At 35.8% G+C, this 12,390-nt stretch overlaps 1 protein-coding gene across 11 annotated transcripts in view; it reads right to left on the minus strand.

Moving 5' to 3' along the window:
• DLG2 (discs large MAGUK scaffold protein 2) overlaps positions 1-12,390 on the minus strand; it is a 2,171,029-nt gene that overhangs the window by 711,120 nt on the left and 1,447,519 nt on the right. For all 11 annotated transcript variants that reach the window (XM_025355445.1, XM_025355443.1, XM_025355446.1 and 8 more), the window contains one exon: positions 2,728-2,778. In XM_025355445.1, coding sequence (XP_025211230.1) covers positions 2,728-2,778 — 51 coding nt within the window. The remainder of the gene's footprint in view (positions 1-2,727; positions 2,779-12,390) is intronic.

Consider the following 12,390-nt stretch of genomic DNA (forward strand, 5'->3'; position numbering starts at 1 on the left):
CATTCAACGGGTAAGTGGTAATGGAGTCTAGGTAACAAGTAAAAAGTTGGTCTTAGAACGCAGTAGGAAATTTCCTTCATTGCCATGGGAGAATATACTAGCAGACCTGGTGGTAGGAAAGTGTGGTTTTCATTTGATTACTTGGATTTTCTCAAATATATATTAAGGCAGGTCAACAGCTAAAAGAGAGGATGAGAGAAGGGAGTGCTTGAGATTTGAGGAGATATGATAAGGTGTGAAATTGTTATCCCAGAGTATGAGAAAGTGATTTTTTCTAAAGAAGTGTGTAAGAATTGCTAGGAAGTCTTGAGAGTTCACTTAAAATCAGTGGTTAAAAATTTAAAGTGAGATGAGTGAGTGTTTCTCTAGCCATATCCAGTTGCTGAGGCAGTGGCATGGAGTGAAGAGGAAAGTGTTGGCTTAACCAGGGTAAGCTAACCTGGACTGGCATTTTGCTGGATGAGCACAGAAAGCTAGAGAAGAGAAAAAAAATGTGCATGAGAGGGAGAATTAGAGTGAGGGACCAGGTAATACATGCTAGGTGGTGAGGGAGGAGAGGGCATAAAGAAAGGTGAAAGCTAGGCAGAAATGGTGAAATCAATGATCTGAGGTTCCAATGGGGCTAAAGAAGTTTCAATGAGAAGGTACTAGAATAAATGATATGAACAGAAGGGAGGAAGTGTTCAGAAAGATATTGCCTGATAGAGGCTTTGGAGAGGGGGCTGTTAATGGCAGTAACAAAGTTCAGAGTATGGTCACGTACCCCAAGGCAGTAAGTCAGTGAGGTAAACTGACAAGCTGAAGATCAGCAAACAAGTAAGATCAGAATCCAGACTAGAACCCACAGTTGTCTGACTCCTACTGAATGTTCTCTCTCAAACCAATGTTAGCTTTTACTTTTTAACCTCTAATACCAGGGCAATGAAACAGTGTTCTATTCAAGATGGTGATGTACATTGGATGAGGAAAAAGGAGAAGGCTCATCTTCCCGGGCATGAGACCTGTTCAGTTGCATTGAGTCCTGTGTTTAGAAAGGCCCCACATTTTCATGTTGTACAGCATTCCATAAATCATACAGCTTGTCTTGGAGAGAAACTTAATGATTTAGGAGAAATGTGTGGGGTTTTTTGTCTCATTTGAGCTGATTTTCCATAAGCCTCACTGTTCTCCAGTTAGGATACCATTAAAATTTTATCAAGTTTATAATGGAAGTTTTAAAGAACCCATCTGTCAAACACTTAAGTTTCAATGTAAATGTTTGTTTAAAAGCACTCGTACTTGATAAAAATCAGCCTGAAGATGAGAAATGCTCTGACTCAGGAAAGTGAATAATTAGTCAACTAAAAAGGAGATAAAAAGGATAAAAAGTACAGGTCTAGAATCTTAATTTATGTTTGAATGATAGCTTAGTGAAAATATTTACATTTTTATTTCTTATACTAAATGTGGTATGTGTTTATCATAGTAGGTTTATTTATAAATATAAGCAAGGAGAAACTAAAAATTACCCCAAAATCCTTAACAGGAGTTAGTCACCAAAATGCATAACATTTGGTGTACATCCTTCCAGGCTTTATGAGTGTATTTATGTATATATATTATATTACATAGCTCTGTGTTTATTGAATTATATTTTAAATATCATTTTAAAACTCAATTTTTGATTTAATAATATAATCTAGGTAGATCTTCTATCCTTGTAATTAAATATTTTCTAAAGTACTATTTCAATATATTTCAATATAATTTCTATTATATGAATACATAATAAGCATGTTATCCTTTTTTATTATTTAACATCTATGTTTTTCAAACCTTACTATTATAAATCATGTCAATATGCACATTCTTTGTGCATTTGTCCATTCCTGTAAGTACAATTTCTGGGTCAAAAAATGTACTCATTTTAAAGGCTTTTAATCTATGTTTCCAAATTGCTCTTGTAGGGTTGTACTAATTTTCAGAACCTCTCACTAGCATTGAATATTCACATTCCTTTTAAGTTTTTGCCAATTGGATGGGCAAAACCTGTTTGCTCTCATTGTCTTCCTTTGTTCTTAATGAGGTTGAACAGGTTTTCATTTGTTTATTGGCTTTTTCTTTTTTAATGAATGTCCTGTTAACGCTTTTTGGTCACTTTTTTCTACATGGTCTTTGGCCTTTCTCTTATCGTTCTGCAAAATATCTAAATATATTAGGATCGCGTTGCAGAGTTTCCTTAATTTGTCAAAGGACTTTGCCAGGGCCCTACCAGTGTATTTGCAGAGCTCTATGGGGTTGTTGTGTTTTTTCCTATGGGAGTGGTTTTAAAATGCACCACTTTTTTTTAACTAAATAAGAAACGCATGGTAACTATAGTTATGATGATAGTATCGATATCACACAAATGAAAACATCTTGTAACATATCTAAATAATGTATAGCCAAAACACTAATAATAAAACCATTACGAACAAAGAGCTGTACAAGCTCATCAAACATTTCTCTTTCCCATTCATTTCTCCAAATCCTGGCAATGAAATTTACATACTGAACATTCTGTTATTTGGTCTGCTGTCTCAATGCTTTCTACTGTGAACATTTCATTAATATTCTCATTGTGAGTCCTGTGGGAAACTTCCAGGTTATAAAACACAATTGTATAATTTCACAAGACAACTCATTAAGATGTAGAACAGAATGTGAATGCAAGATTGGGGCTCTGGATTTTTAAAAAAATTTTCTTACCCTCTCCAGTGTAATTTCTTCAAATTCATATTCAATTTCTGTTCCATTGACCTATAAATAGGGAAAAAATAAGAAGAGAACTATTAAATATATGTTGAGGAGGAGACAGCCGCATTTTAAATAATGCTTGGGAGTTAAATTTTCATTCTAACTATAAATAACCACATTTTCTTGATATTTCTGATTGTGCATTTTCATTCAAGTGAAATATAATCCAAGCTATTCTAAAATATACGACTGAGATGCTACAAAAAATAATCAAAGATTATTGCTTCCCTTAGAATTCTGTGATTATTTTTTGTAGTGAGGTGTAATAATACAAAATATGTATTGTGAGCTTACAAAGAACAAATCATCTAGGGGCAATGATACAATTACGAGGAAAATAATTTTCTTGTTTTTTTAAAAATGTTATGTTTGAACACTAAAATATGAGCTTAAAAATCACTGATAATGGTAGAACAACATTGTTTCATTTTTGAACAGTAAAATAGCATGAAAATGACTGCATCATCTGAGAAATACCTTTTTTTTTAGTGGCTCAAGCTCAGGTAATTCATCCCCATCATCCTTTTATTATCTTTATTGGAAAGCCCTGGACCATATAACCATACCTATGCACCTCAGTAGCAGTAAGAAAAGAGCAAAATAAGACACATTTTGAAGTGCTTAGTGACAAATTGTTTCAACCATCCAACCAATCCTTGTATTGATTTGAATTTACGGAGAGAAATACATTTTAAATACAGCCAGACACCTTAGATTTCCACAAATGTGCACAGAGGTCGTATGAAACGTTCATTTAAAATAATCTAAAAACTATTCCTTTCTCATTTTTATTTATCACATAATTCTTCTCAACCACACAAAACCTCTAAGCAAGAAAATTCTCAAACTGGTTGTTTCTTATTTCTGATACGTGTCCTGACAACATCATTGGAATTTAGGAAGCAGCCAGAAGGACTACATTTTAACTATAAAGCCATCCTTTTTGTAGGATTCTAACTTACATTTACTTTTCTATCTTTGAAGAATTTACACACAGTACCAGGGAATGAGAGTTCTATGCAAGCAAGGCCCAGATAGACCTAACACAGAGCCTGGAAAGAAAATAATGAAGGAAAAGATAGTGAACGAATGAGTGACTGAACTAAGTAATTAATTTACTTGTGTAATTTATAAACACAGATATTTGTGGATTCTCTTTCACAAAAATATTTGAATGTAGTATCATCACCTAAAGGTGTTATTAAAATTATAACAAGTGAACACATAGAATGACAATGACAATGGACTTTACTTAGGTGTGTCCACCACCCACTCAGAGCTTGTTTTTGATTTTCTAATTACATGAACTAATTGGTGAATCACAATTTACTGTTTTACTACATTATCAAGCAGCCCTAAACTAAATTTGATTTTCTAGGCTTCAGCAACTTAATGACTCACAGAAAAGAACTTGATGATGTCAGAAAGCTTCAGTAGTTTTCTAGAGGGTTTTGTTTTGTATATGCAAAAATAAAACACACACACACACACACACACACACACACACACAGATTTCAAACTCCTTGTATATGTATGTTTCCAAATGAATGATTTTTAAAATAATTTTCTTTGATCGATAGGAAGAGGACAAAAGGGGAAGGCTGAATTAACGAGATATGTTTTCATTCCCTCAGTATGGCTCCATGAGGCTTTTCTTTGCTTCAGTGCTTCTGTAGAGTGAATCACTTCGCATTATTAAAGTGCTGCAAACCGGGAAGAAAAAATAACTTCCAAGAGAGAAAAACACGCCTCTAATAATAAATGTCCAAAGGTTCAGAGTCAAAGAAATTCTGTTAGAAAGTGCTTAAAAGACAGGAATATTTTAGTGGCATTGCATAGTTGTGGCCTATCAAAACCTATGCTTAACATTTCTAGGATCATAAATGCTGACTCTTAGCGTTTTAGAAATATTACATATGCATAGCCTAATTGGTATTCCAAAGTTCCCCAGTCAGCTACATAAACTATTGCAGGCTTATATTTACCTCATGGGTCTTTCATTTTCAACTAAAGAAAATAATATCATTTGTCTAATTCAACAGTATCCAGGTTCTTTTCATAAGGAGGGAAGATGCCATCAAGGTTGGAATGTAACTTTTCTTTTAAAACAAAGCATCCCAGCCCGGTGGCTCACACCTGTAATCTCAGCACTTTGGGAGGCTGATGAAGGCAGATCACAAAGTCAGGAGTTCGAGACCAGCCTGGCCAATATGGTGAAACCCCGTCTCTAGTAAAAATACAAAAATTAGCTGGGCATAGTGGCGCATGCCTGTAGTTGCAGCTACACTGGAGGCTGAGGCAGAAGAATTGCTTGAACCTGGGAGGTGGAGGTTACAGTGAGCCGAGATCGCACCACTACACTCCAGCCTGGGTGAAAGAGCAAGACCCCGACTCAAAAACAAAACAAACAACAACGACAAAGCATCCCATGTCTACCACAAGCTTTGGTGAACTTATAGAAGCATGAAGGGTTTTTAGCGTAAGTGAGGCATCATTTCAACCTTTACCTGAGGAGCATTTAAAGCATGGAATCATAGGAGCCAGTGAGGGAGTTCAGAAAAGACATTGGAAAGGCCCTAATCTCTATTCTCTCATTACAAGGAGAGCGTGGTCTATGTTCTGCCAAAGGACTCCTAAGACAAGAAAAGGCAAATATCTTGAGGGAAAGAATGAAACAGAACAAAAGAACTTAACAATACCCCCATAGGGCCTGGTGCAGTGGCTTATGCCTATAATTCCAGTACTTTGGCAGGCAGAAGCAGGCAGATCACGAGGTCAGGAGATCGATAACATCCTGGTCAACATGGTGAAACCCTGTCTCTACTAAAATACAAAAAATTATCTGGGCGTGGTAACATGCACCTGAGGCAGGGGAATGGCTTGAACCTGGGAGGCAGAGGTTGCAGTGAGCCTAGATCGTGCCACTGTGCTCCAGCCTAGTGACAGAGTGAGACTCTGTCTAAAAAAAAAAAAAAAAAAAAAAAGAAGAAAAAAAACCCAAAAAGAATACCTCCATCTTAATTTGTGAAAATTTAGTGCCTTTTCAAACCAGTATACCAGTACAGTATTAAATAAGTATTTAAATACTTATTTCAACTTTATTTCTAAATAAACTCTCTAGAGTGGTGTGGTTGCTTACTGAGTGATGAAACACCAAGAGGTATCTACAGTAATTCACCCCTAACTATAATCTTGTGCATCCTCAGTCAGCAAAACCAAAACTGTTGTAAATGGCTCCTATCATTTTTGGTTGGTTTGCAAACAATCAATTGCTGTTTGAACTTTCCTTGGTGTCTCATTGTATTCCCGATCAAGTTATCGACACGATTTTCAATTCATGAAGTTCTTTTCCTGAAACGAGTTCTGCTGAATCCATTATTTTCTTGTACAGAAACACTTACAGTAATATTTAAGTACCTTGGTCATGTTTTATGCTACTGATAGTTTGGGGCCCAGAGAACTTCACAGTTGGGGGCTCTGTTATTCCAGTTCTAGCCCTAACTGTCACGGCCTCCTGTCCACTTTGAGAACTAGAAAAATAAGAGGATTGACATTTTCATAGACTTGGAGAGTCAGTCAAATAGATTAAACTTTCCAGTGTTTGAAAAACGTGTGTGTGTGTGTGTGTGTGTGTGTGTGTATGTGGTGTGTGTGTGTTTAAGATACTTGATTTTTATGAACTTTATGGTTCTGTGGTGACAGCTGGTAGATTTCTCTGGTGGCCGGAAAATCAAACTAATATCACACATTGTCCTGTACTGTTCTGGGCATGTAGCCTTCCTAGAATCATATGACAGTTAAGTAAAGAGAGTGACCCACAGCCCACTCAAATTTAAACTTGGTATTTAAAGCTCTAATTTAATGAATGTTGAATGCATTAAATATTTGTTTTTCTCCAACAGCTTTTAGGTAATTTTACTGCCTTTTTTTTCTACTTTAGTGACATAGTAACCACTTGCCTGGATGATGATATAATTTGATTTTGAGATATATTTTTATCTCCTGAAAAGAGTTCTCCATAAATAACAAATGTGAACTATCCATATTTTAATGTTGTTTCATTGGAATCTTAAATAATAATTGCTCTGATTTTTTTTGTTTGTTCTTTGCCACTTTTGTAGTTTCATTAAGGCTAAGGATATACTACTAAACTCCAAAATGAATATTTTTTTTTTTTGTTTTTTGAGACGGAGTTTCAGTCTTGTCAACCAGGCTGGGGTACAGTGGTGTGATCTTGACTCACTGCAACCTCCGCATCCCAGATTTAAGTGATTCTTCTGCCTCAGCCTCCCAAGTAGCTGGGATTACAGGCATGCACCACCATGCCCAGCTAATTTTGTATATTTAGTAAGGATGAGGTTTCACCATGTTGACCAGGCTGGTCTCAAACTCCTGACCTCAGGTGATCTGCCCACCTTGGCCACCCAAAGTGCTGGGATTACAGGTGTGAGCCACCATGGCTGGCCCAAGATAAATAAATTTTCATATGTCCCTGTGTCACATATTACAACAAGTGCTGAAACAAGGATATCAAAGCCTTCACTTTTTTAGACTAAACACAATTCTACCCAAAGAGCAATTATTAAGCATGCATAAAGTGCCAAGAACGGTGACAGATACTGAGAAAATATTTTAAGATATAGCCATATTCTAAAGAAACACATAACCTTTAAAGAGGCACCAAAACACAAATATATTAAGTCCTCATACAAGTGTGATATCTAATATTTAAAATATAGAGGTAGACTAAATCTGCAGTGCCACTATTGCCACATGCAAGGTATGTGCAGATCTATTTACTTTTTGTCGTTTACATAGATTAAGTCAGTAGTAGAGAATATGATAGATGATGTACTAATTCTCCTTATTATAAGTAATCACGATATAGTAAACAAGGTATACCTCTGATTATTATTGTTTTAGCATCTAGCACTACAATTGAACTTTGGGAGGAAAGTGATTATCATGCAAACTGGGACCACCAGTTCTTATGGCCTCTTGTCACTTCCAGAGTAAGGTGGGGCAATGCCACTTTGCTTCATCCACAGATGCATCATATATTACAGTGGCTAGCAATGATGACTATGTAGTGAATAAGTAGATGAATCAATGAATCAATACATGAGATTTTTAGATGGCTTAAACCTGATCCACTCAAAGAAGACCTTGGTTGCTAATGGGGATGCCATGGCTACTGGGCCCAGGCCTTTTACCATTCCTTGTTTATTTATCCTCATCTCTGAACTGGCTCCTCTCAGAAGCCCTGAATTACAGGGTCACACCATCATCAAATGCCACGGCAAATCCACACACACACACACACACACACACACACACACACACTCATTTGCATTCCTCTTTTTTAGTACCTTGCCAATATTCATCCTTGCCTTCTTTTGGAGTATCTGTTATAGTAAATATGTCATGATGCATTACTGCTCTTTACACTTGACCCTATATACACTATGATACTCGGTAGGTAAAAACATGGCTTCCAGAGTAAGAAAAGACAGATTTGAATCCCCTTTCCAACATTTTTGATGAGTGTGAGTTTGGGCAACTTTCTTAATCTCTTAAAACTTCAATTTCTTTATGTGCAGAATGGTACAAACAATAGTTGATTCTCCTATGGTTATTGCAAGGATTGAATTAGGTAATTTATATGAATTATCACACATCTTAAGTGATTAAAGAAATTTCAGCTAAAATCCCAAACAATTGTCTTCTCAGTTCCTACTTCATAAAATTCTTGGTAGGAATAAATAATACTACACATGTTAACTGTCCGGCACAAAGCAGGTCTTCAATAATGAGAGCTATTATTATTAGCTCTGGATACAAATCTATAAGGGTCACAAAATTTATTTTATCAAATATTGAATGTTTGCTAATTTCTTCAGTAATACATAACTTAAGCAAACAAATTTGTCTTTTTCTATAAAATCCACTAAAAGCCTTTCCTAACTCAAACATCTTTTTCTTGAACCAATCTAAGATACACTGCCTTGTGTGTAGGAATCACCTTAGTTTTTGTTCTCAAATTATGTAAATGTGGCCTTCACTCAAAATATTATTTTAGCTATGCGTGGTGGCTCAACCATATAATCTCAGCACTTTGGGAGACCGAGGCAGGTGGATCGCCTGAAGTCAGGAGTTTGTGATCAGCATAGCCAACATGATAAAACCCCGTCTCTACTAAAAATACAAAAATTAGCTGGGCGTCGTGGCTCACGCCTGTAGTTCCAGCTACTCTGGAGGCTGAGGCACAAGAATCGCTTGAAGCTGGGAGGCAGAGGTTGCAGTGAGCTGAGTTCACAGCACTGCACTTCAGCCTGGGCAACAGAGTCAAAAAAAAAAACAAAAAAAAAAAACAAAAAAAAAAAACTCAACTAAACTTTCTCCCAATCTTCTGTAAACTCACTCTTCATTTTAAAAAAATATTCCCTTGCCCAGTATTGATCATTATGTTGCTCTGCTGTCGGCACTCACTTTCTTAAGGCTATTCTTATAGCATTTCCTACATCCTCATCTTCATGAGAGCACAGGTTGTATATTATCCTTTTTTTGCCCTTGTACCTTCTGGAACCATGCCTTGTTCATAGTAGGTCTCCAAAAAAATCTTTAGACCCAAGTCACCTATGAACTCTAAAACTTGAGTTGTGTTTAAACCGTATCTTTACATAAGTATGGGCAGCCCCTAACAACAGCTGCCCTTCCCCATGAAATATGGCTTGAATTTATCCTCCCATCTCAGGAAATTTTTGTAAATTTTTAAAATAATTTCCAACTTAAATACTGAATAAATTAAAACATCAATTGAATACATTAGTACTTAGTACCTACTATGTACTAGGTATAATGATAAGCACTGGAGATACAAAGATGGGTGAAATATGGTTCTTGCCCTCAAATAACTCAGTCTAGCAGATAGAGACAACTGAATGGAAACATGTAACAAAGCGATATCAGTGCTATGGTAGATGTCTATAGACTGCAGCAGCTGCAGAGGTGACATAAAGAAGGTAATAGGTGATTTTATCGGCAGTGAGTCAGAAACGTTTTCATAGAGGAGATGGGATGAGCTGAGTATATTCATAGGCAGGTGTTCATGAGAATGTGCAGGCCTATCGAAGCAGAGGCAGCAATATTAATCACATCTTCAGAATGTTCTACTGGAATGAGCACTGGCCTTAGAGTCCAAATGCTTGCATCGTACTTTTGAGTCTGTGATTTCACATGCTAGGTGTAACCTTGGGCTTGTCATGATGCTTTAATTTTCTCATGCAGACAGATAACCTCTGAGGTCCCTCCCAGCTCTGACCTTCTAGCAACAGGGCTTTTCTTCCCATCTACTGCACCTGACCAATAGTTATTGTGATTTTTCTATTACTCTTTATTCTAAAGATCCTAGCTGGCAATCCATAATTTTGCCAGGTGATATCTCTCTGACCACTGAATATCTCTGTCTTATCTCTTCTCTTTAATCTATAAAAGGCCTCAACAGGGAGGAAACTAAATAGTAGTATCACTTTCCATCTTGGCTCCACTCAAGGACATTACTATTAGCATGTTTTCCATTTCTACTCCTCAAAGATCTCAGGTTTCTGGAGGGAAAGAATAAGTAGCTGCTTCTCTCTAAAAAGGAAAAAAAGGTAAGAAAGTTTTGCTATACTTCAATCCAAAAGAAAAAACTTGAGGAGGCTGATGTTCTTTATTTCCATCTTTTTATCATATTTCATTACATTTTAAAAATTTGTATAAATTTAAGAGGTATAGGTGCAGTTTTGTTACATGGATATATTGCTTAGTGGTGAAGTCCAGGCTTTTAGTGTAAGGATCACCTAAGGTACATTGTTTTTTGTATCTATTGGGTAATTTCTTATCCCTCATTCTATCCCTACCTTCTCATCCTTCCAAAGTCTCCAATGTTTATTATTCCATACATTATATAGCTCCCACTTATAAGTGAGAATATGTGGTATTTTGACTCTGTTTCTGAGTTATTTTACTTAAGATAATGGCCTCCAGTTCTGTCCTTACTGCTGCAAAAGACATTATTTCATTCTTTTTTATGGCTGAACAGTATTCCATTGTATACATGTACCAAATTTTCTTTATCCAATCATTATTAATTCCACAACTTTGCTATTGTAAATAGAGCTGCAATAAATATATGAGTGCAAGTATCTTTTTGATATGATGATTTATTTGCTTTGGGTAGATGTCCAGTATTGGGATTGCTGGGTCAAATTTTTCTCTGCTGAATATATGAAAATCAGTTGAGTGCTGAAAAAGTGAAAGGCATTCCATCAGAATATAGGCTCTAAATAGGACAAGACACATTACAAAAGCCCGAGGCTTGCATTAATACAACTAGATTGTCCATCACCTTCTTTAACTAATGTCCCTTCTCCTAGACTATCTTCACTAAAGATAGTGACCAAAAACAGGCCCCTTTTTCAAGTTATGAGACATTATCACACAGAAATTAAAAGCTTAGATTCTAGAATCTAAAAGACCTGGATTCCATAACAGTTCTGCACTTACAAGCTGTTAGAATCCATCTTTGTTATGAATTACACACATTTGTGTAAGTGTCAAAATTACTTATTTAAACACTTAGTAGTAAGCAAAAGATTTTCTGCTTAAGCCTTGTTGAGAACCTGTCTTAATGTAAAGTATACATCTAGTTATTTTATGAATACTATGAAGTTATAACGAGACTGGTTTAAAATATGTAGTATTATAAAAAACTCATCATAGTTCATTATTCCTTTCTATTAAATAAACACTCACAAGCTATAAAAACAATTATTGATATTCTTAGTTAAGATTCTGAGTTTGGTAAGACCACTATTCCTATTATTCACCTGAATTTGTTCTACCAGTAAACTCTAATTTCAAGTTAAAATTTCTAATCTTAATTAAAAAAACTTCTGAGCTCAGCAAATGCTAAATTATAGCTTCTACCACATAAAAAAATTAAATCAGCATACTATAATTTGTTCCATTCTTCGTACTTATTTATTTATTTATTTATTTATGAGGTGGAGTCTTGCTCTGTTGCCCACGCTGGAGTACAGTGGTGCAATCTCGGCTCACTGCAACCTCCACCTCCTGAGTTCAACCAATTCTCCTGCCTCAGCCTCCCAAGTAGCTGGGATTACAGACACCTGCCACCATGCCCAGCTAATTTTTGTATTTCTAGTAGAGGCGAGGTTTTGCCATGTTGGCCAGGCTGGTCTTGAACTCCTACCTTAGGTGATCCAACTGCCTTGGCCTCCCAAGGTGCTGGGATTACAGCTGTGAGCCACTGTGCAAGGCCCTTAAATAACTTTCTTTTAAAAAATGTTATCTGCCTTTGTTATGAAGTATTTATAACACACACAACTTTGGGTCTAGAAAAATAACCATAGACTTAATAACTATTATGTTTTTTTAATTTTAATTAGAAAGCACAGGTTTTTTTGTAATTGGTAACTATTAGCTATAAAAGTGTAATAAATTTTTATCAGTATTTCTGTCAGAAGAAAAAAAGAAAAATAGCTTAGGGTTCTTATATGTATAAAATAATTATTTTCTATATACAAAATTGTCTTGATTAAAGGCTTTTGT

The sequence above is a fragment of the Theropithecus gelada genome, chromosome 14, assembly GCF_003255815.1.
Source record: "Theropithecus gelada isolate Dixy chromosome 14, Tgel_1.0, whole genome shotgun sequence".
NCBI lineage: Eukaryota > Metazoa > Chordata > Mammalia > Primates > Cercopithecidae > Theropithecus > Theropithecus gelada.